The 20,753-nt window shown below is 39.8% G+C and overlaps 1 protein-coding gene across 6 annotated transcripts in view; it reads right to left on the minus strand.

The window, feature by feature from the left end:
- The window catches only part of USP6NL (USP6 N-terminal like), a 181,635-nt gene that overhangs the window by 13,079 nt on the left and 147,803 nt on the right, over positions 1 to 20,753 (minus strand). For all 6 annotated transcript variants that reach the window (XM_060192149.1, XM_060192146.1, XM_060192150.1 and 3 more), the window contains 6 exons: positions 17,540 to 17,649; positions 14,841 to 14,889; positions 12,694 to 12,814; positions 2,998 to 3,092; positions 2,021 to 2,086; positions 1,828 to 1,927 (listed from right to left, as the gene is read on the minus strand). In XM_060192149.1, the coding sequence (XP_060048132.1) occupies positions 1,828 to 1,927; positions 2,021 to 2,086; positions 2,998 to 3,092; positions 12,694 to 12,814; positions 14,841 to 14,889; positions 17,540 to 17,649 (541 nt within the window). The remainder of the gene's footprint in view (positions 1 to 1,827; positions 1,928 to 2,020; positions 2,087 to 2,997; positions 3,093 to 12,693; positions 12,815 to 14,840; positions 14,890 to 17,539; positions 17,650 to 20,753) is intronic.

Below are 20,753 nucleotides of genomic sequence, written 5' to 3' on the forward strand. Positions count from 1 at the left end.
TATTTTCCATACTATTCACCTCATTTTTTCCCACTCAAAATGTGTAACACTGATACCTCTCACTTCAACAAATATACTTTTACACCTTTCTTCTCCATGACTATATGCATCCATCACATGCACTGTGTGCACTGCACTGAACTCCACTATGGACTCCACTTAATTACTCTTTTAACGTTGGGCATTTAATTTGCTTCTAATTTTCTACCATTTAAAACTACTGTGAGCCAATCCTCCAGCAACAACGCCTCTCATTTTGTCTTCAAAGATAAGGACAGAGAGGTAGAGAGGCAGAGAAAAAGACCACAACATCAAATGCTAGACATTCCTTCACTGTGATGGGGGCCAGGCTTCAACCAGGGTTGTGTTCATGGCAAAGCAGCGCGCTCCTCAAATGAGCTATCAGTACGGAACGGGCCTGTCTGCTGATTGTAAAAATCAGCAGAGGGGGAAAAAAAAAGTTACAACTTTTAACTTAAAAGTTTTAGGAGACGGAGTCAGGCGGTAGCACAGCGGGTTAAGTCTATGTGAGCTCAAGGACTGGTGTAAGGATCTGGGTTCCAGCCCCGGGCTCCCCACCTGCAGGGAAATCGCTTCACAAGCGGTGAAGCAGGTCTGCAGGTGTCTTTCTCTCCCCCTCTCTGTCTTCTTCCCCATCTCTCTCCATTTCTCTCTGTCCTATCCAACAACGACGACATCAGTAACAACTACAACAACAACCACAACAATAAAAAACAACAAGGGCAACAAAAGGGAATAAAGAACTTAAAAAAAAAGTTTTAGGAGAGGGGGCTCGGGCGGTAGTGCAGCGGGTTGAGTGCATGTGGTGCAAAGCGCAAGGACTGGCATAAGGATCCCGGTTAGAGCCCCCGGCTCCCCACCTGCAGGGGAGTTGCTTCACAGGCAGTGAAGCAGGTCTGCAGGTGTCAATCTTTCTCTCCCTCTCTGTCTTCCCCACCTCTCTTCATTTCTCTCTGTCCTATCCAGCAATGAATGACCTCAACAACAATAATAACCACAAAGGGGCTATGGTAACAAGTGCAACAAAAGGGGGGGCGGGGAATGGCTTCCAGGAGCAGTGGATTCATGGTGCTGACACCAAGTCCCAGCAATAACCCTGGAGGCAAAAAACAAAAGTTTTAGGAGACTATTGGTTTAAGGTGCCTACAGGTTTTTAAGTTTTTGGTGGAGGGTAAGGGAACTTCATTTAAGACCTTAAGCTCTGTCTTCCAAGAAACTAGCAGAAGATGGGTGTTTCCCATGGCTTATCTGGTCTAATGATACAGTACGATACAAAGTAACTGTGATGGGTTTTGGTAGCTATAGACATGGATGCACTTGCCCATAGATCACAGGCAGGAAGCAGAGAGATAGAGTTGGATGTATCCATCTCTGAATTTAGCTGGGAAATAGATGCTTTTTTACTGAATGAAGGAAACTAAAGTGGAAAATGGAAAATGTCTACTCTAGTCCCATTATCATAGTGGCCCATTTACTTTGTTCTCTCTCTTATCCTACTAAAAACTTAAGGTTCATCAGAAAAGTAATAGGGAATCTGATTGGAAACAAATCATACTGCTACTGAAAGCAGCACACTGTATTGTTCTACTGGTAAGCATGAAAACAAGATGAGAATCGAGGGCTTTTGCACTGAGTACTAAGAAACAATAAAAGTAAATCACCCATTGAAGATCATTTCTTCACCAATGTTCAAGAATATTTCTAATTCACTACTAGAAGAAAATTCAGTTAAATGTTGGATGGTAAATGAGAAGTCAGAGTTAAAACAAAGCTAGATTTTTGTGAAATCTGTAAGTAATTTCTTACTTTTGTGTAATTTTAAGATTGTGTAAGACATAGCAGTGAGAACTCGCTCTCCTTCAAAGATGTAGATATCCCATATTCTGAGGTTTAGTGTAAAGGGAGTCTATAATTAAAAACAGAACAGAAATAAGATAAACAGCTTGTCTTCATCTAATAGTTACAATTTTACAACTGGGCTTCATAAGTAAATACTTACTCGATCGAGGAAACATTGAAAAAACCATTTCATTGTGTAAAAACTTGTGTAGATTTCTTGAGAATCCTGAAAAAACAAAGACTTCACAATTTCTGGGTTGTAGCAAACAAAATATGACAACACAATACTAAATGTTAATGAGGCCATACGAGGTTTCAGGCAAAGCAAAATGCAAGACCATTTCATCACCAATCATTTTCCTGCTGAAGAATTCTAGTTTTCCTCTTCTTACTCCTTTGTCCTTCTCCCTCACTTTCACTTTGTATATCATCTTTTTAAAAATATTTATTCCCTTTTGTTGCCCTTGCTTTATTGTTGTAGTTCTTACTGTTGTTGTTACTGATGTTGTTGGATAGGACAGAAAGAAATGGAGAGAGGAGGGAAAGGCAAAGAGGGGGAGAGAAAGACACCTGCAGACCTGCTTCACCACCTGTGAAGCAATTCCCCTACAGGTGGGGAGCTGGGGGCTCGAACTGAGATCCTTTCGCCAGTCCTTACACTTTGCACCACATGCGCTTAACCTGCTGCACCACCAGCCGACTCCCTGTATATCACCTTAAGAATAAATCCTTCTAATGACAGGATAGCAATACAACATTTTGATTTTCTTTCTATATTGTAGTGAAGCTATTTTTGTTTTATTACACTACTATTTAAGAACACATACATGGCTCACTGAAAATGTGTTTGACTCTACTCTTAAAATAATTTTGGTGCAAAAATAAAACATGAAAAACTACTGAGAAATTACACAGCTTAAAAATGTATTATTTACATACATAATCAGCCATAATAGTTCATCAACATTAGATGTCACAAATCCAATGTTCTTAAAACAACTGGGAACTATAACTGTATAGTAAATGAAACAGACAACACTATAAATCAATAAAATGGTTGGAATTAAAGAGTGCAGTTAATTCTTCTAACTTTACTCATGGTACAGGTGGGAATAAGTGAGTGTCACATCTACCTACCAAGTGCTGCTTAAGCTTGGACAGAAATTTATTCAGTATTTTTTCATGATGTTCTTGAAACCTCAAGAGTTTAGGAAAACCATGGACAAAGAAGCCTAGAATAGAAACACAAGAACAATGCATCATAAGTAGTGTCAACAACAATTCTTTATTTTATTTTGGCCATTATTATTATTGTATTTATTTATTCTTTTATTAATTTGCCACCAGGGTTATTGCTGACATTTGGAGCCCACACAAGTCCATTGCTCTTGGAAGCCTTCTTTTTAAATAAAGAAATAGAGAAGGAAGAGGAAGATAGAGTTAAGGAGAGACACCTGAAGGAATGCCCATCACACTTCTCTCCTGAAGATGGGGATAGGGGGCTTGAAGACAGATCCTTACATATGGTAAATTATGTGCTCTACCAAGTACATCACAGTCTGGCCCCAATTCCCTATTTATTTGGGCCCTTACTATGTACCTGGCACTGTTATTAGTTTAATAGTTTACTTTAATGGGGGGGGGGGTGAAAGGAAGAAAAAGGAAGAAGGGGAGGAGGAAAGGGGGGAGGAATGAATGGATGGATGGAGAGAGAAGGAGGAGGAGTAGGGAGAGGGATGGGGAGAGAGAAAAGAGGAAGGAAAAATCGATGGAAGAAGACAGCGATCAAGAGGAGGAGGAGGAAGGAGAAGAGGGGAAAGAGAAGAAGGGAAAAAGGAGAAGAAGGAGGGAGGGGGAAAGAGAAACTAGAGCACTGCTCAGTTCTAATTTATATGGTGGTGCTAGGGATTGAACCTGGGACTTCAGATCCTCAGACATGAAAGCATTTTGCACAACCATTATGCTGTCTCCCCAGCCCACCCAATTCTGTATTTTAAAAGGTAATGTATTCCTTTTATTTTTAGCTATTAATAACAACAAAACTCTAGTTATTACCAAACTATTTTTCCTTTCCACCAAAGAAATAATTGTGCATAAGTTTTAGGCAATGAAATTTGTACTGTAGTCTAGTTATTTGCCGGACTGAGCTTCACTGACGGGAGACAAACGACCAGGGACTCATGGCTGAGTGGCACGCAGATCAGTCTTTATTCATGTGGAACGCAACACAATCTAAGCCATCTAAACTGAACTAAACTCTAATCACAATCCTGTCCTTATATATATACTTGCCAAGTAGGGTGTAAACAGGATGTGACATAGAGAGGGTGGAGCAAAAAGAGATTGGTGAAAATCAGGGTGTGACAAGGAGAGGGGGCAGAGCAGGCAAGAATTCTACCACTGAACCACCAATGCTCTGGAGGGAGGGTGGTGCTTAGTTAACAGTGGTTTATGTAAATAGAATACAGTGTTAAGCAAGGGGGATTAAACAAATGAAACAAAAGGGGTTTTTAGAAGCAAAATTAGAAGCATACCAACATTTATTATTATTTTTTAAATAATTAGGGTAATTAAAAAATTGTTTATTAATTAATTTCCCTTTTGTTGCCCCTGTTTTATTGTTGTAGTTACTATGATTGTTGTTGTTGATGTCGTTGTTGTTGGATAGGACACAGAGAAATAGAGAGGGGAGGGGAAGACAGAGAGGCAGAGAGAAAGATAAGACACCTGCAGACTTGCTTCACTGCTTGTGAAGCAACTCCCCGGCGGGTGAAGAGAGGGGGACTTGAACTGAGATCCTTATGCCGGTCCTTGCGCTTCGTGTCACATGCGCTTAACCCGCTGCTCTACCACCCAACCACCAGTCTAGTTACTTTTTGCAAAGATCTCCAATAGCTTGGGGAAAACAGAAGAAAGAAGCTAGGATATTTATGAATTAAAACAATAAATAAACCATTTCTCAGAATTATCTTTTCTATTAAAGTCCTGGGCAAAATCTTAGGTGAACAAATTTTATAGGTCACTACTGCTTTTGTCTTTTTTTTCTTTTCGCTATCTCTTTGGTTTTCTTTTTTTTTTTTTTTGAGGTAACATTGGTTTACACGATCATAAATTTCCCACGTTTTTGTGATCTGTGCTACCATGTCATACCCACTACCAGAGTATAAGTATCCCTTGAGGGAAGAAAAAGAACAAAAGAGGCTTTTAACAGCCTTTGTGCTCCTACTCAGGGATTGAAATAATAATGAAACAACTGTTAATTTCCACAACTGTGAACTCTTTAAGTACCTTACTTAGACACAAGTCAATCCAGGCAAGAGTGATCAGTAATTTGAAAAGTACTGAGAGAGAGACCTGATAACATACTATATAGAATGGTTAAACCAACAAGAAGAAATATTGGAGAAATGAACCAGGACAAGAGTCCAGCTAAAAGCCCAGAGTTTGAACCACAAAATAATGAGGTCAACATCCAACACTTGCTAAGGAATTAATCACAGGAGTGAGTAAGGTGTTTTAAAGAATCAGAAATACAGAAACAACAAATGAGACTATGGAAGAAAACACTAATTGTTTCAAGGTTCTTAGCTGAAAGCTGAAATAGCTGAGTTAAGAACACAAATAGCTGAACAAGCTAAAACTGTGTCAGAACACAGTAACAAAATAGACGAACTCCAGAAAACAGTAGAGGGAAGAGAGAATAGAATAAATGAGGCTGAAGACAGAATTAACAAGATCAACGATGAATTACAGACAACTAAAAAAGAAGAGATCTCAAAAGGAGATTAAGAGATACTGAAAACAACAACAGAGACATATGGGATGACTTCAAAAGAAATAATGTAAGCATTATTGTCTTACCAGAGGAAGAAAGAGAGGGAGAGGAAGAAAGCATTCTTCAGGCCATAATAGCTGAGAACTTCTCTAGTCTACAGAACACCAAAGACATAAAGATTCAAGAAGCCCAGAGGGTCCCAAACAGAAATAACCCAGACTTAAAGACACCAAGACACATCATATTTAGTGGAAAGGAATAAGGATAAAGAAAGGATCCTGAAGGCTGCAAGAGAAAAAAAAAAAGAGTCACCTACAGAGGAAAACCCATAAGATGAGCAGCAGACTTCTCCACACAAACACTACAGGCCAGAAGAGAATGGCAAGATACCTATAGAGTACTTAATGAGAAAGGCTTTCAACCAAGACTACTGTATCCTGATAGACTCATTCAGACTAGATGGAGGCATAAAAACCTTCTGAGACAAGCAACAGTTGAAGGAATCAACTATCACCAAGCCTGCCCTGAAAGAAGTTCTGAAAGGTCTCCTATAAACCTATAAATGGTCAGATATAAGTATGCCATATATCAGAACACTCTAAAACTCTACAAGAATGGTGTTAAAATATCTTCAATCTTTGATATCAATGCATGTCAATGGCCTGAATTCACCTATTAAAAGGCACAGAGTAGGAAGATGGATCAGAAAACACAACCCAACAATATGCTGTCTACAGGAAACCCACCTAACTCAACAAGAGAAACACAGACTCAAAGTGAAAGGATGGAAAACTACCATACAAGCTAATGTACCCACAAAAAGGGGCAGGAACAGCTATTCTCATGTCTGACATGATAGACTAAAATAAATAAAATTTAAAATGATAGGGATGGACATTACTTAATGCTCAGAGGATCAGTCAACCAAGAAGACTGGAAGAAAGGGAACTATATAATGAACAGGCCTATCACAGCCAATGAAATTGAAATAGTTATCAAAAACCTTCCCAAGAATAAACGTCCTGGACCAGATGGTTTTACAAATCAATTCTACAAAACCTGGACATTAGACCTAAACCTATAATATACACAGCAGAAAACCTTGGGACATCCATATGAAAGATGTATTTGGAGACTCAAACCCACTGGCAAGGGAAATAAACAAGATTCGATAAATGGGACTACACTACATTAAAAATCATCATTTATATATCAAAAAGAAATTCTACAAAGATAAGAAGGCAACCAAGAAATTGGGATCATTTTGTTTTACTAGTCACATATTCATGAGATTTTAATAGTCTTCAGGTCTGTTCTAAAAATTTCATTAGTTTGTAATTCCAAAATTATAATTTTGCATTATCAAAAACTATATTTTATCCCAGTTGATGACACAATATAAGACTTCTAGGAGCTAACTAACTGCAAATAGTAAATTAACATTAATTTGGTGTGTCTAACCCAAGGAAATTAAATCTATTTTTATTCTCAGGTTCTTTTCAGATACTCCACAAAATCCATTTAAAATGTATACTCAGGGGGCCAGGCGGTAACACAGTGGGTTAAGCACACATGGCATGAAGCACAAGGACCAGTGTAAGGAACCTGGTTTGAGTCCCCAGGTTCTCCCCCCCACCCCCGTGTGTGTGTGTGTGTGTGTGTGTGTGTGTGTGTGTGTGTGTGTGTGTGTAGGGTGTCATTTCACAAGCGGTGATGCAGGTCTGCAGTGGTTTATCTTTCTCTCCTTCTTTCTGTCTTCCCCTACTCTTCCGATTTTTCTGTCCTATCCAACAATAACAAGGGCAACAAAATGGGAAAAAATGGACTCCAGGAGCAGTGAATTCATAGTGCAAGCACCGAGCCCTAGCAATAACCCTGACAGCAAAAACAGAAAGTATACTCAATGGGTTTATAACTTCTCCACACTAGTACTGTCCAACCTGGGGCCCATGTTACTTTCAAATATATTAATAAATATTTAAAATAATTAACCCTGGGCTGGCGTGATAGCATAGTGGTTATTCAAAAGACTTAAATGTCTTAAGCTCCAAGGTCCCAGGTTCAATCCCCAGCAACACCACAAGCCAGAGCTGCATAGTATTCTGGTAACTGTGACTTTTCTTTATATCTTTCATTAAAATGAAGAAAGTATATTTAAAAATTAATCCAAGGAAAATACTATATGTTATAGAGACCTTTCTTGCATATTCACAATGTGTTTGAACTTCTTAGTGTTTTAAGTTGTCTTACAGACCAAAGAAGTTTACTTTTCTTTGTTTAACTAAATTGTCCAGATATCTCTGGAGTCCATTTCTCTCCACAAAGCATCTGTTTCCTTATGCTGGTCCTTGCGCTTTGCGCCACCTGTGCTTAACCTGCTGCCCTACAGCCCAAGCATCTGTTTCCATAAAGTGAAACTATGTCCCTTCAAGACATGAGGAACACACACCGATGGAAGCACCACTTTATAAACTTTGGGAAAGACTTTTTTTTAACCTACATTATTCTCGTTTTTTAAACCTATGATTAATAGCAGACTACACAATTGTAAGATTACAATGTAAATTCTGTATCCCCACCCTCCCACCTCCCAAACATTAAGACAGACTGTTTCTTAATGAATTCTAGCTCTACAGTGTGTGTAAAAGTTCCTAGAGACAGAGAATCTATTCCTCCCTTAGGAACATTTTCCAGTAAAATGACTTGATGAAAAATCTATCCGCCTCCATCTTTCACAGTCAATTTGATAAGAATGGGAGCCTGAATAATTTCAAGAAAATGTATGATTATAAAAAGGGTGATGACCAGCCATCATGAACACTACCTCAAGGATGGTGAGGTAGCTGACATTTTTGCTTCATTTTGTTTTTTAAAAACCAGAGCACCACTCAGTGCTGGTTACTAGTGGATTGAACCTGGAGCCTATTTTATGCAAGTCCTGTGTACCACCATTGTACATCTCCACATTTCTAAACAACTGTTATTTCAACACTCACTTTAGTTCTATACATTTAAAAGCAACACCGCTTTTATACAGGAAATGCAAAGAACTGTACAAGACCTTCATATCTGAGGTCCTAGAGACAACAGGTTCAATCTCCAGTACTGCCACATACCAGAGCTGTGCAGTGCTCCAGTCTCTCTCTTCCTGTCTCTCAGAAACCTTTTTCTAATGCAAAAGAACTGAGGTGATATAATTTAGTTATAATATTTCACAGGCAGATCCAGAAACAAGTATCTCTAAATAAAAATGTATACTTAAGAAAGATTTGAGCTAATCAATGGGGTTTACAGTCAACAATACTTACACCCCTTCCCCATATTAGGGAGTTACTCTCTTCCCTGATCCAGCTTTCTGTCCCTTTTCCAGCCAAGACATCACCTCCCCAGATAATAACTTGGATCCACCTGCATATCAGATTTCAGGCTCAGAGAAAGAAAAAAAAAAACAAAAAACTAGTATAGCTATAGGCCCTTTGAAATATAACTAAAATAGGCCTACTAGCTACCTATAAAATAGAGGATCTCCCCCAACATTTCACATCTGCACTAGTCCAGCTTTTAGCTCCATGATTGTTCAACAATTTGTTTGGCTTTGCATGTTAACTCTCTTTTCAGCCAGGTTCCAGATGCTAGCATGATACCAACCAGACTTCCCTGGACAGACAACCCCACCAATGCATCCTGGAGCTCCACTTCCCCAGAGCCCCACCCTACTAGGGAAAAAGAGAGGCAGGCTGGGAGTATGGATCGACCTGTCAACGCCCATGTTCAGCTGGGAAGCAATAACAGAAGCCAGACCTTCCACCTTCTGCAACCCACAATGACCTTGGGTCCATACTCCCAGAAGGATAAAGAATAGGAAAGCTATCAGGGGAGGGGATGGGATACAGAGATCTGGTGGTGGGAATTGTGTGAAGTTGTGCCCCTCTTATCCTATGGTTTTGTTAATGTCCCCTTTTTAAAATAAATAATAATAATAAAATGATTTGAGCTATACTGGTGACAATAATTGAACACAAATTGTAAAAAATTTTTAAAAAACATGACTTCTCTAAATCTGAGCAGTCATCCACATAATTATAAACTACTTAAATTATACTATTTCCTTATATTTAAAGATACATCATCAGGATTGGCAGAACATTTCATCTGTTATTGTACTGCTTTGCTATGAGTACAAGCCAGGTTGAGTCTGCTCTTCAAACACTGTAGGAAGCTTCAGTGCTGTGATGATTTCCTTTCTTTCTCTCTGTCTGAAAAAGTCAATCCAGAATGATGAAGCACCCCCCTCTCCGCCCCCAACGATGAAAACAAGAGGGAGTGGTGAGGAAGAGAGGGGTGGTGGAAATCATTCCATAGTAAAAACAAAATGAGGGTTGAACCAGAGAAAAGATAGAACAGACTGGGGGTATGGATCAACCTGCAAACGTCCATGTCCAGCAGAAAAGAAATTACAGAAGCCAGAACTTCCACCTCCTGCACCCCAAAAAGAATTCTGGTTCATACTCCCAATGGGGGAGAAATGATAAAGGGAAGATGAGCAGAGGGCTTTTAACTCCAACTGCATCAGGACCCAGAAAGAGAAAAGGAAGAAGGGAGGGATATTTGGATAAAGTAAAAGGGTATGTGTGACTTTGAAAGGAAGAGAAGATGGGATCATGGTGGGGAAAATGGCCAAATATTAACAAATATAGAAAGTAGTTGTCCAAATAATAGTTAACCCATATCTCTGCAACCTTAAGAGAACTGCTATAGCTTCCAATAGAGGGGATAGGGATTCAGAATTCAAGTAGTGACAACAGTGTGGAGTTGTACCCTGTTATCTTGTGATACTGTATATCAATATTAAATCACTAATAATTTTTTAAAGAAGGGGGGAAGGCTTCCTGGAGCAGTGGGTTTGTTGTGCAGACACTAAACCTCAGTGATTACCCTGCTAGTAATTAAAAAAAAAAACACGTCTTGATCAATTAAAAAAAATAACTTAAAGAAAATGTTTTTTTAAAAAAGAGGAAAAAAATGAGGGTTGATAAAGAGGACTTACTTTTCTTCAATATGCCATTTAAAATGATACTCTGTGTTATGTGATATTAATATTTCAATATAAAGTGTTTTGCTTTAGGGAATCTGCATAATTACAGGACACAGTGTCCAGAAACAATCATCATGTAGACAGTATTTGTTTTACTTATTATTTTTTTTAGCAGTTGGATGTACCACTTAAAAATATTTACTATTGGGGGGTCAGCAAAATAGCTCATTTGGTAGTGTACTGCTTCGCTATATGTATGACCCAGGTTCAAATTTAGCCTTTACCAGTGAAGGAAGCTTTGTTGATGTAGGGTATTTTGTCTGTCTGTCTCTCTCTCTCCATCTGAAAGAGTTGGCCTGGAACAGTAAATCCCTGGAGGTGACAAAATTAAATAATAGTGATTCATAATGTTCAATAAGATTATAAGATGAAAGTATAGTTAGTTCCATAGCAAGGTTCTGTACCCTGCAGCCCCACAGCCACCATAGTTCTCACAAAGCCTTTGAGATATTCTGGCTACTTTTTTACTTTTATTTTTTTTTTATTTTTCAAGTTCTTGTGTTTCAGTTCTCTGTATTCCACATGTGAATGAAACTGCCTAGTAGTTGTTTTTTACGTGCTTATTCAAAGGTATTTATTTTAAAACTCTCAAGGAAAACTGATGAAGAAAGACCTGCACAAATGCAAACACAGATGTGCACATACACAAAACCCATATGGTAAGAATATGAGGTCTCCATGCTCAGTGGGGAAGCAATTACAGAAGCCAGACCTTCCACCTTCTGCATCCCACAATGACCCTGGGTCCATGCTCCAAGAGGAATAAAGAATAGGAAAGCTATCAAGGGAGGGGGTTGTTATGGAGCTCTGGAGGTAGGCACTGTGTGGAAACGCACCCCTCTTATCCTAACTGTGGTGGACTGCAGTGGGGAGAGTGAAGATTCAGGACTCTGGTGGTGGGAATGGTGTGGATTCAAACCCATTGATATATAATTGTGTAATATAAAAATAAATTAAAGAATCTCAAAAGAAAAAAAAGAAATGTATCCCTCTTATCCTACAGTCTTGTCAGTATTTCCATTTTATAAATTAAAAAAATAAAAAAATAATATGAGGTCTAATTAACTATGAATCACAGAAGCTCATCATTTTGAAAATGTTAAGATAAACTTTAAGCATGTGGATGGCTCTCCATCACATAAAGCTAGAATATTTGCAAACAGAACTTAATGATTCATTCTGAGAGTGATTAGTGTTAGGACTGGCTTCTAATTTGGTATTATCACAGATCAGGAAAATAATTTTTGTATTATATGAACAAATATCACCTTCATTTTCAAGAGAAACTACAAACCAAATTCTAGAATATAGTTTATTGCATATGCTTCACAAATACAAGGAAAAGATTATTAAAAACAATGTTCTATGGGGAAAATAAAAAATTATGCACATTTTCAAATATTAAAGTGCCTAGATAAGCCTTTCATGTAAAGGAAAATAAATTTTATGGCTGAAAAAAAATTTAAATACACACTTGAATTATAAAACTACTAAACTGTAAATAGCTTTTCTTCAAATGCCTGTCATTTATCAATGAACATTCTTTGACACAGTCATACAGCACAATATCCAGCCGACAGTAAACATTTCACTCAAATCATAACTGTCCAACTAACTGTCTAAAATTCTTTGATCAAAAGCCATTTTTTAATTTGTTTCAATAACACTCTTCCCTGAATTCCTACAAACCTTTTCTTCTCACTGGGTCAAGTAAGTAAAGGATTTTTAAGTAGCAATAATTTACCCTGGGGTGAACATCAAGAAACAGAAATATGAGTAAGAAAGTTTAGAAGAAAGAGTTCAATAAAAGTACAGTAAGAATTCAGTAACAACCACTAACTGGACAAGTCACTAGACATGTCAGCTTTATATAAAACTCAACTCTATCAGGTAAAGTTTTCCTTTTTAATGTACCCTTTCCCCCTATCTTGCTTACTGTTAATAAGCTCTGGGGTTTTCTTACCGTGCATAGCATGTTTGGGGCCTGAGAAGAGTTTGACCAAGGCCCAGAAGGCATCTTCTTCGTTCATGTACATGAGAAGTAAGGCTGTGATCTGGCTCATCCCCTGGCAGTATCCAACTTCCTGCAGAATAGATGTGGGGTAGGAGGAGAAAACTAGCAAATCATTTACATATACAAAGAGTTAATCTTTAAGATGTCAGAAAACATCTATGCCCAATTACTTAGGGGGGAAGAAGAATTGTGCAGGTAGGGGCAGTCTAATCCTACAGTGCTTTCACTGTCCCCTGTCCAATACTGCTCACTTTCCTAGTGAGAGGGAACAGAATTTTTTTCTTTATTGAAGCTGATTCTTGGGCTCACTAGACCTCCTCTTTTGCTCAGGTGCCAGCACATTTCCTCCTCTAATTTCCAGTGTGTTATCTCACTTCCTCTATGTGCCTGGACTCTCATGCAGATCCTTGTTAGGACATCCACCTGGCTGCTGCCCTGCCTCTGAGAACAGCAGCCCTTGCCTGGGTATGAGAGCGGGGCTCCTGTCCTCAGGTGTGCCATGGGCACCAAAGCTGAAGACACAAAAAAAGATATCAGCTCTGAGGAACTTAACTGGGTACAAGAAGAGTCAGATTCTATCTTTAAGCAATCTGGATCAGGCCACAGAGACCACAGTCCCATGGAGGAAGACACACAGTGGTCACACTGAGTCTATGGATGCTTTCTTAGCCAAGGAGAAACTGAAAAGTAGCAAAGAAAGTAGCTTGAGAGAAATGGTAGAATAGACAGTTGATAGCAACCATATCATATCATATCACCATAGTGATATGATTCCTGGAACACACAGAGGGGAAGGAGCCCTCTTCTTCACTGAAGTCATCTCGCTTTATAGCTATGATTCTCTTGAGGGAGACCCAACCCTTGCATTTTCTTTTTCTTTTCTTTCTTTTTTCTTGTCTTTGCCACAGAAGCCTCATGCTACAAGATACCAATCCTTCTGGCAGACATCCTTATCCTTTGAATTTCAATTAGAAAGAGAAAGAGCAAGACACAGAGAGTCCAGCCTTGCTTTATCTCTATGAGAGGCCCTTTCAATAAACCCCTCCATCAATGTGCCTTGGTTTGTGTGGGTGTTTTAGTTACAATTAAAAAAAAAAAAACAACTATACCTAGAAGGTCAGATCTTATTCTCCCTGGAAGCTGGACAATGAACACTCACTGAGCATCCATGAGGTCTGACATTACTTTCCCTCAAATTATCATGTACCCTCCAGAGTGAAGAATGCCATAAAGACAAGCTGTCTGGGCTGCGGAGACAGCATAATGTTTATATAAAAGACTTTCATCCCTGAGGCTTTGAGGTCTCAAGCTCATTCCCCAGCACCACCACAAGCCAGGGTTGCCCAGTGCTCTGGCTTCTGTCTCTTTGTCACTCTTAAAATAAAGACATAAATACATAAGACAAATAAAATATTAACAACAACAAAAGGAGCATGTCCTATGACCACAACCTTTAGTTTTACCTCCCTCTGGGGACAGCAAGTAGCTATACATGTTTTTAAACACTCAACACTGAAATGCAATCTCTATGGGTTATTAAAATTAAACAAAAATTTATCTAGCCATCACTTCCTAACCTAGCTCTGCATATTCCCAGATTTGATTGATTAAAGTAAAAAAGTAAATACAGGGGCCAGGGGTGGTGTACCTGGTGTACATGTTATAATGTGCAAGGACCCAGGTTCAAGCCCCCAGTGCCCATTTGCAGGGGAAAGCTTTTCGAATGGTGAAGCAATGCTGCAGGTGTCTCTCTTTCTCTCTCCCTGTCTCCCTACTGTCTCAATTTCTGGCTGTCTCTATCCAATAAATAAGATAATACAAAATTTTTAAAGAAGCAAACACAAAACAATTTGCAGAAGGAAAAAAAAAGTGAGATTCAGTGGTCCACTATGGTTTTATTCACTTCCAAATCAGCTCTGCTTCAAGAAACCACAGTTATCACTGGAGACTTGAAAAAAATCTATAGAGTCAAGAGACTGTCTAGTCCTGAGATGGAGAAAGTGGGCCTAGGAGGGTCTGGTTTAGGAAGTGGCAAGAATCCATCCAGGGCCCCAGACTACAAGATCAAAGCTGTGGGCAGGGACACCCCAACTTACCGTGTTATAAATAGAATATGCAGCAAGAACATGGAACAGAGATTGTTGCCTAGAGAAGAGAATTTACATTGAACATTGGTATCTCACATATTTTCTTTAATTATTAATGTAAAACTCACCCCCACAGGAACAGCTAACTTGAAACAGCCATGGAACAGTATTTTGAAGACTGGATTTGAATACCAGTCATGCCTCACACTTTGGGGCTGGGGCTTGTCCTCCAGGAGGCTGTCCATGCTCTGAATCAGCCTCCAGAGTATGAAGCTATCACTACCACATCCAGGACACAGGGTACCCAGACTCAAAGGCTGGAGATGGGTTGGCATAAGCACCATTATGCCTAGAAGGCCTCTAATAAAACATTCACTTCCCATTTGGTCAACCTTAGGCTCTCCTGGTCTAGGGGTTCTAGGTTTGAGGAACCTGTTTCTACCAGGATACACAGCAAGGATTCCACTGAACAGGAAGTTGAGACTGCTACCTAGACATGAGGACTAAGAAGAGGACCATATTGACCAGACCAATCCTTACTCCAGAGAGGACAATAACTTACTACTAACAGACACACAGAGATTATGTCTAAAATGTAAGAAAACACTACCTAGGGTATCTCTTACAATACATAGCCTGATCCTGTTGAGTAAAGTCAGTGGAAAACTAAACCAGTTGAATTCAGGCCACCTGACCAGGAGAGAACCTTGAGCAGGGAAGGTACTTGCTAAGAACACAGGGAATACAGAAGGGGTGGTAGACCAGAACTTAAACCGGCTTTGACAACATTACTTGAGCATAAATAAATGTATGTGTGTGTTTATTCAATATTTTTGTCTTCTCCCTTTTTTTTTCTCTTACCATCTAACCAAAGATACTACTCAGATGAATTAATACCAGGACTAGGTCACATGATTTTGGCTGTAGAATGTCAACATAGAAAAGTGAGCATACCCCAAGGACGCTGCACCTTTTGTGGGGAAAGGGTTGGCACATTTTTGATTGTAAGCAAAACAGTTGTATCCTCTTAATTGAATAAATGATCTTACTTCTCTTTCTGGAAACTCAGCTGACAAAGACACAGTGAGATGGGAGCTTGCTGTGCCAACTTGGTTAGGCCCCAATCCTATTACTCAAACACTAATCTTGCTAGTGCTATACAGAGTATCATGTAGAAACAGGCTGGGGGTATGGATTGATCTGCCAATGCCCATGACCAGCAGAGAAGCAATCACAGAAGCCAGAACTCCCACTTTCTGCACCCTTAGAAGAATTTTGGTTCATATTCCCAGCAAGGGAGAAGTGATAGAGGGAAGATAACCAGGGGGCTCTGAACTCCAACTCCATCAGGACCCAAAGAGAGAAGAAAAAGGGAGGGACAGGTGGAAGTAGTTAACTGGTACAGGTATGACTTAGGACCATAAAAAAAAGATGGCAAAGTATATACAAATATAGACAGATACTTGTAGAAATACTAATTAACCCCCATCTGCAACCTTAGGAGAACTGCTGTAGCTTCCAAAGGAGGGGATGGGGATGCTCTAGTGATGGGAACAGTGTGAAATTATACCCTTGTTATCTTCTAATTTTGTAAATCAATATTAAATCACTAATAAAATATAAAACAAAAAGCAAAAACAAAACAAACAAAAAGAGGGTTTCTTGTAGATGTAGTTAAAATCCTTATGCAAGGAAGGAGAGGACCCTAGATAATCTGGGTAGGTCTGATCCAATCAGTTAAAGGATTTAAGAGCAGTGCTTCCCTTTCCCTGAAGAGGAAACCCCTCTTGTAGAAACATTCTGAACTTGGGCCCAACAGTCTATCTGCCCTTCCTTATGGCCTGACAAGTCCCATAGTCTCTGAATCAGTCTCCACAATGTGTAAGCCAATTCCTCACAACACGACTCTAAAAGCTCTTCTCTCGTGGGTTTCTGTTTCTCTCTGTGAAACTCAACACAGAGATCAGGTACCTTTTAGACATATCCAAAATGTACCTTTCATTTATAAACAATCGAAGTCACTTCATCCATTCACTTCCCATGTTTTTCAGCTGCACCTTTGCATGGGACCAAGGTCATAGGTATAGCATTTATGACTGACACAGTTCTCGTAAGTAACAACTTTTAATTTCTTTCCTATGATTTTGCCTAAAAGTAGCTACTATATTTACAATAAGTCTCAGATCATAAAACAACCTTCACCAATTTTATGGTACAATGGCAAGGTGACCCCCCCAACCCCCACCCCGCGCTTCCAGGGTTACTGCTGAGCCTCCATGCTGGCACTACAAATTCACTGCTCCTGGAGGCTATTTTTCATTTTTATTAGATAGGACAGAGAGAAATTGAGAGAGATGGGGAAGACAGAGATAGAGAGACACCTGCACACCTGCTTCACTGCTTGTGAAGGGGCCCCTGTGCAGATGGGGATCTGGGGGTTCGAACTGGGATCCTTGAGCAGGTCCTTATGCTTCATACTATGTGCACTTAAACTGGTGCACCATCGCCCAGCCCCAAGGGTTTAAAATTTTAAAGTTAAGTTAGATCCTGACATGGACCAAACAATCTATAATAGCCTAAACTTTTAGGATCTGAGTCAAAATGAATCTACACAAGACATTCTAAATACCTGCATCTTAAATCAACACTTTTTTTTTCCCCACTGAGACTATGTTATTTTATGTTTCATGATATTAAACTTTACTTACTTAACGCCATATCTGTCTCTAAACATAATGTGGTCCCTAAATGTGCGGTTGACATCAAGGTCGATTTGTCTGATGTCAGGTGAACAGCCCCGGGCTCTGTGTTTCAGTTTCTGGAGGGAAAAGGGGGGGGGGGGGAGTCAAAATTGCTGAAAAGTCTGTAACAAACATAAAACCATCCTTTCAAGAAACACAGCCATTCCCATGGTTCAAAACTGAAAATGGAAAAGAGAAGCCCACTTGTTTTGCTCCTGCTCAGCTTTCTCTCTTGCCCAGGCCTACACCCTCCTCTATATTTTCCCTCCTCCCCTACTGACACACCTAGATGTTCATTGTGGACTCAGAAGTCTCTGGACTCTGCATTGCTAAGACTGTAAAAGCTCCCCACAGAAGACCCACACCATCCACTGTGGCTTCTTATTTCTTTCTAACACACTGCTTCTGTTTCCCTTGAAGCTAGTCATTACCTTATTTCTTGATTTGCTACAACTTCCTATGCACTTGTTACTATTCAATCCTAAACTCACTGTAAATTGCATTAATGTCCTCTGGTGGGGTACCACTAGAAGGGTAGTTCCTCAATCTCACTCCCATAGACACCTCACTCAGAACTTCCTGCCTGTCAGAGCCTGCAACACAGCTGGGCCTGGGCTCTCCCTGCCTTGTCCTGTTTCTTGATCTCACACCTTCTTTCCTGCTTTATTTCCTTGTCCTTGAGGATCATATCCTACACTCCAAGAGCTCCCGGAAAAGAGTGTGTAGAACATGTATTTCTTTGAAACTTTGTAATTCCACCTGATTAGTAAACTACGTGGCTGTTAAAGGATTCGAAGTTGAGAAGTTTATTTGTTCAAAGGGCACTGATTTCACGGTTTCTAAACTTCCAGTATTACCTTCTAGTTATGATTTATTCATATAATATTGTTTTCTCTCTAGAAATTTGTGGGAGGAGTTTCTTCAAGCTCTGAAAACATCATTTTCTGCTTGGCTTAGACCTATTTGTATCCACCTGAAGGATCTCTTCACTGTTAAAGATTCAAAGAGCTATCAGTCCTGAGAGATTTTCTCCAGTCATTCCTTTGTTGATATCCTTCCTCACCTCGTGCCCATTTTCTTTCTGTAGCTATTATTATGGGGTGGGATCTTCTGGGCTACTGTTTAATATCTTTATAACACTCTCACACACACTGGTACTGGGAATTAAACCCAGGACCTTACATAAGCAAAACATATTTTCAATCACTGAGCTATATCTTCAGAACATTTACTTTTCTTTTTTTTTTTTCCTCCTCCAGGGTTATTGCTGGGCTCGGTGCCTGCACCATGAATCCACTGCTACTGGAGGCCATCCCCCCCCTTTTGTTGCCCTTGTTGTAGCTTCGTTGTGGTTATTATTATTGCCCTTGTTGATGCAATTCGTTGTTGGATAGGACAGAGAGAAATGGAGAGAGGAGGGGAAGACAGAGAAGGGGAGAGAAAGATAGACACCTGCAGACCTGCTTCACCGCCTGTGAAGCGACTCCCCTGCAGGTGGGGAGCCGGGGGCTCGAACCGGGATCCTTATGCGGGTCCCTGCGCTTTGCGCCACATGCGCTTAACCCACTGCGCCACTGCCCGACCCCAACATTTACTTTTCTTATACTGTAGCCATTGCTTTTCATCTTCTTAATTGTTTTCTGGGAATTTTTTTTTTCTTTACTGGTAGTACTCAAACCCTTCTCTAGGATCCTTCATTTCCATTTTTTAATATTAATATTCATAGACTGTTGTTCTAGAAAGTTCCTTTTTTTTTATGTCTTCTGGATTTAGAATCTATTTTTGTCCCTCTGAAGAGATCAGTGAGTTTTCTTCTTGCTCTACAGCATTTAAAAGCTGCTTTTTTTTGTTTTGTTTTGTTTTTTACACTTGTTCTCCTCTGACTTTCACATTGGCTCCTTTTCTCAAATGCACAGGTGCCCTTCGTAGTCAGCCTGTATGTAACACAGATAGCTCAATGTGCATGGCTGGGGCTTTACAACTGTTCCTCACTGAAGAGCAGTGCAGCTGGGCGGTTTCCCTGGGTGGCCCCTCAAGTGAGCACTGTGGGTTTATTTTCTTAGGCTGATCAGCACTCCCAGAGACTGCCCTATTGATTTGTTGGGAGGAGCACCTGGCTATCATTGTGCGAGGTGAGTGAAGGAAACAGCTTCTTCTTCTTCTAGCGTTTGCCAAGGAAACAGCTGCTATCCCCCAACTCAGGACACCTGTTTGTTTGTTTGTTTTTTAGAGTCTATGGAAGCAGCCCCACCCCTCCCAGGGCTGTCTATGTTCTCTCCAGAGATTTTCTTCAGTTTAGCCTCTGTGAGTAGTAATCCTCCTGTCTCAAATCAGGAAGGGGAGGACTTAAAGGCTGTAACTGCTTCTGCCACCGAGTCTAAGCACTTCCACTGCTTTCAGCTTCATCTCCACATCCAGAGGTTCCTAAAGTTGACAATTACCAACATTTGGAGATTCTGAAATATAAATTGTTCTCCTTTCTTCCACTGTCAGCCAGACTGTAGCTTTTCCCGGTTAACTATTCACTAAGATTTTGTCTGAGTTCAGGGCTTAAAAAATTGGCAGTGGTTATCTCTTCTCCTACTTTCTTACTCTGTGTGGATTTGCTATTAAAAACTGTGCTGTCAAATTAGTGACATATTTCAGGTGAAGGGAGTTAAATGAGCATGTTTGTAATTAATCATCTAAACCAATGTGTTATGGTGACCCCATTGCCATGTAGTGGTAATACAAGTTTCAGTTAAAATAAATTATAATAAATATATCTCTGTATGTAGTGCACATACTTTAATACACATGAAAATAAATACCATGTACATAAAGTATGTTCATTGCCATCAAGCCAAAACGTCTAAGGTGGCTTTCTGGAATAAGTATGTTTGTGTATAGGTATGTAATAAGAATATATTTAAGGCATTTTGTGAGGGTGTGTGTGTTGAGATAGAAAATCAGAGAAAGACAGCTTCTGTAGTTTTTTAAAACATGAGGAGCAATCATAATATATTTCAGAGATATGAAGACAGAGTAAGGAAGGTACTTACAGTGTTATATTAGAATCATATGGCTGGGGGGGGCTGGCGGGGTAGCACAGTAGGTTAAGCGCACATGGAGCAAAGTGCAAGGACCAGCATAAGGATGCCAGTTCGAGCCCCAGGCTTCCCACTTGTGGGGGGGGGTCACT

The sequence above is a fragment of the Erinaceus europaeus genome, chromosome 6 (genome assembly GCF_950295315.1).
Source record: "Erinaceus europaeus chromosome 6, mEriEur2.1, whole genome shotgun sequence".
NCBI classification, from domain to species: Eukaryota; Metazoa; Chordata; class Mammalia; order Eulipotyphla; family Erinaceidae; genus Erinaceus; species Erinaceus europaeus.